The following is a 2,778-nucleotide window of genomic DNA, read 5'->3' as shown; positions in this document are numbered from 1 at the left end:
TCTCTCTCTCTCTCTCTCTCTCTCTCTCTCTCTCTCTCTCCAGGAGTGGTTTTGAGAGAGGGTCTTTCTTGCTATGTAGTTCTGGTGTCCTGGATTCACTGTGTAGACCACCAGGTCGAAGAACTCACAGAGATTTTAAAGCAAGCACCCTATGCCCAGCTAGGGAGTTTCTTTTTCCTCAGGGAACCTCGTGGCCTGTCCATGGATTGGGGCGGGTCACACCCACCCAGACTGCGATAATTCCTTCATGTAAAATCACCCGACTGCAGATCTCAGCCTGGTCTGTCACACCTGGCTGAGTACTGATACACTCTGGCTCGGTAGCACTCCTGGATGGATATGAAAAACTCCTCCTCCCATGGTTACAGGGAGAACCCTCCTCTACACAGGCGTCTTGTGAAGACCAGATGGGGACACACAAAGTGCCTGGCACAGCGACCCTGAACCAGCATCAGCGCCTGCTGAGCTTATTATAAAAAGTTAATTGAGAGTGTGCTGAGGAAAGCCTCACACTCAGGCACTTCCATTTTTTCCACGTTCTATTAATTTTTTTCCCATCCCTTTTAGTTTGTTGATAAATCCCTGTTCCATGACCCTGAAATAGGTCATGGGGGTCACCTGCTATTAGAAGAACATGCCCTCAGAACAGTTTTCTCTGATAACAAAACAACAACAACAAAAAATCAAACCAAAACAAACTAACAACAACCTAAAACCAAACCAAAATACCCACAACAAGTTTCCTCTCTTCCAAAGGCGGGTGAGCACAGAGAACTGGTCTGGCTCCGCCCTGGCTGGTGAGGGACAGGAGCTCTGGCCAATGTCAAAGCCCTCCTGCCGGCTGTGCCCACGCTCCACCTACTTCCTCTCTGGCCAGGGCTACCTTGGACCTGCTCTAGAGCTACTGGAGACCTTGCCGTTGACCTCTGCTCGGTCAGAGGCAGGCAGGCAGGCCAGATGGCGAGGCCACGGCATGTCTTAGGTGAAGGACTGAGAAGGTTCTTGTCCTTTCCTGCTGTGCATATGCTTTCTTGGAACCCTGAGGTTGAGTAACTTTGGGGCCGCACTCACTCTCCCCATGCATCCCGGGACGTTCTCTCTGGGCTAAGGATGCCCTCTGGTGGACAAGGGAGAGAAGGCGAGCGGGCCCTTGTGTTCCGAAGCTCCAAGTTTGGTCCTGCCTTCCTCTCTGACTCAGTCTATGCCATTCAACCTCCTAAGGTCCAAATACTCTGCAGGGTGTGGTGGGGCAAGCCTGGAATCCCAACCCCTAGGAGACACTCAGGAGAACTGAGTTCAAGGCCAGCCTAGGTTACAGAGCAAGACAGTGTCTCAAAGCTCACACATGTGAGTACACACATACACACACACATTCATACTTGCACGGACGTGTGCACAAAGGCACAACAACAGCCTCACCTGAAAGGAGACTGCTTCATCATCTAGGATCGTTCCAGCTTGACTTCAAAGTCCCTGTGTGCAATTTTAGAATTACATTTTTATTGTTTTGTTTCTTGAGACAAGGTCTCACTGTTTGACCCTGCGTCATAGGCTTTCTGTTGCCGTGATACAGAAAAAAAAAAAAAAAAAGCCTACAGGCCAGTCTTATGGAGACATTTTTTCAGTTGTGGTTTCCTCTTCCAAAATGACTTTAGCACAGTCGATATTAAACTAGCCGTCGGGCTGGAGAGATGGCTCAGAGGTTAAGAGCACTGACTGCTCTTCCAGAGGTCCTGAGTTCAAGTCCCAGCACCCACATGGTGGCTCACAACCAGGCTGGCCTTGAGTTCATGGAGATCTATTTGTCTCTGCCTCTTGAATGCTGGGATTAAAGGTGTGTACACCCACACCTAGGTAGAAAACATCAGTCTTTCTTAGTTATCTGATTCTTCTTTACAACTCTTAAAACTTACATGAGGCTCCTCCGTTTTACGGTCATCTCCTGCGTGGCAGCTGCCAAAACCATGTTCAATCCCTTTGTAGCTTCTGACCAAAGCCTGAACTGGAGAAGGCATTCCAATGTCCCTTCCCAGATGTGGAGAGAGCCCATGTCTTTCCCTCTTTCTGGAGAGCAGACAGACGAGTATAATGTTCTGTAACACCTTTTGAAAGGGCTGCAAAGGGCAGGTGAGGACACCACAGAGGTCTGGGTTCACAAGAAGAAAGGACACCACAGTCCACCGATTTGTGATGTAAGCTGCACTCTGCACCAGTGACTTCCTCAGTGCCTCAGGCCCCTCCCCTGCTCCTCACACCTCTCTCCTGCTTTCCAGGAGGATCAGCCCATCTATTTGGCGGTGAAGGGAGTGGTGTTCGATGTCACCTCTGGGAAGGGTAAGTGGCTCGTCACTTCCAGGGAACTCGGGGCCAGAGCAGATTCCTGGAGGACTGAGGTAGGGGTACCGTCAGGCAAAGCCTTTCCTTCCCTCTGAAAGGCAGGTAATCCTTGTCAGTGTTTCACCAGTCTATGTACTTAGTGTCTCCTATTGACACCTTGTTTCTACTTGAAGGGCTGTGAAGTCCAGCTCAAACCCCATGGGCACTCTGTTAGAAGCCAGAAGAGTGTCCCTCAGCTAAGAATTGCTGCTGCAGGAGTAACAGGACATTTCAGGACCACATAATAGTTTCCCTGACTGTATTTACTACATACCAGGAGGGGGGTTCTCATTACTCTTGTAAGTCTGCACGTAGAAAACTTTGCTTCCTGAGATGTTGAAGGTCAGAGGCTCTTCTTGTCTATGTATACATCTACCTACCTACCTACACCCTACACACACA

General features: G+C 49.5%; 1 protein-coding gene across 1 annotated transcript in view; it reads left to right on the top strand.

Annotated features, from left to right (window-relative positions):
* The window catches only part of Nenf (neudesin neurotrophic factor), a 15,010-nt gene that overhangs the window by 2,163 nt on the left and 10,069 nt on the right, over positions 1-2,778 (top strand). Inside the window, exon 2 of the mRNA XM_028760526.1 lies at positions 2,274-2,334. Coding sequence (XP_028616359.1) covers positions 2,274-2,334 — 61 coding nt within the window. The remainder of the gene's footprint in view (positions 1-2,273; positions 2,335-2,778) is intronic.

Source organism: Grammomys surdaster, unplaced genomic scaffold, assembly GCF_004785775.1.
Source record: "Grammomys surdaster isolate TR1022 unplaced genomic scaffold, NIH_TR_1.0 130, whole genome shotgun sequence".
Classification (NCBI taxonomy): Eukaryota; Metazoa; Chordata; class Mammalia; order Rodentia; family Muridae; genus Grammomys; species Grammomys surdaster.
Note: the sequence above shows the minus strand (reverse complement) of the source record. Positions and strands in the feature narration are given on the sequence as shown.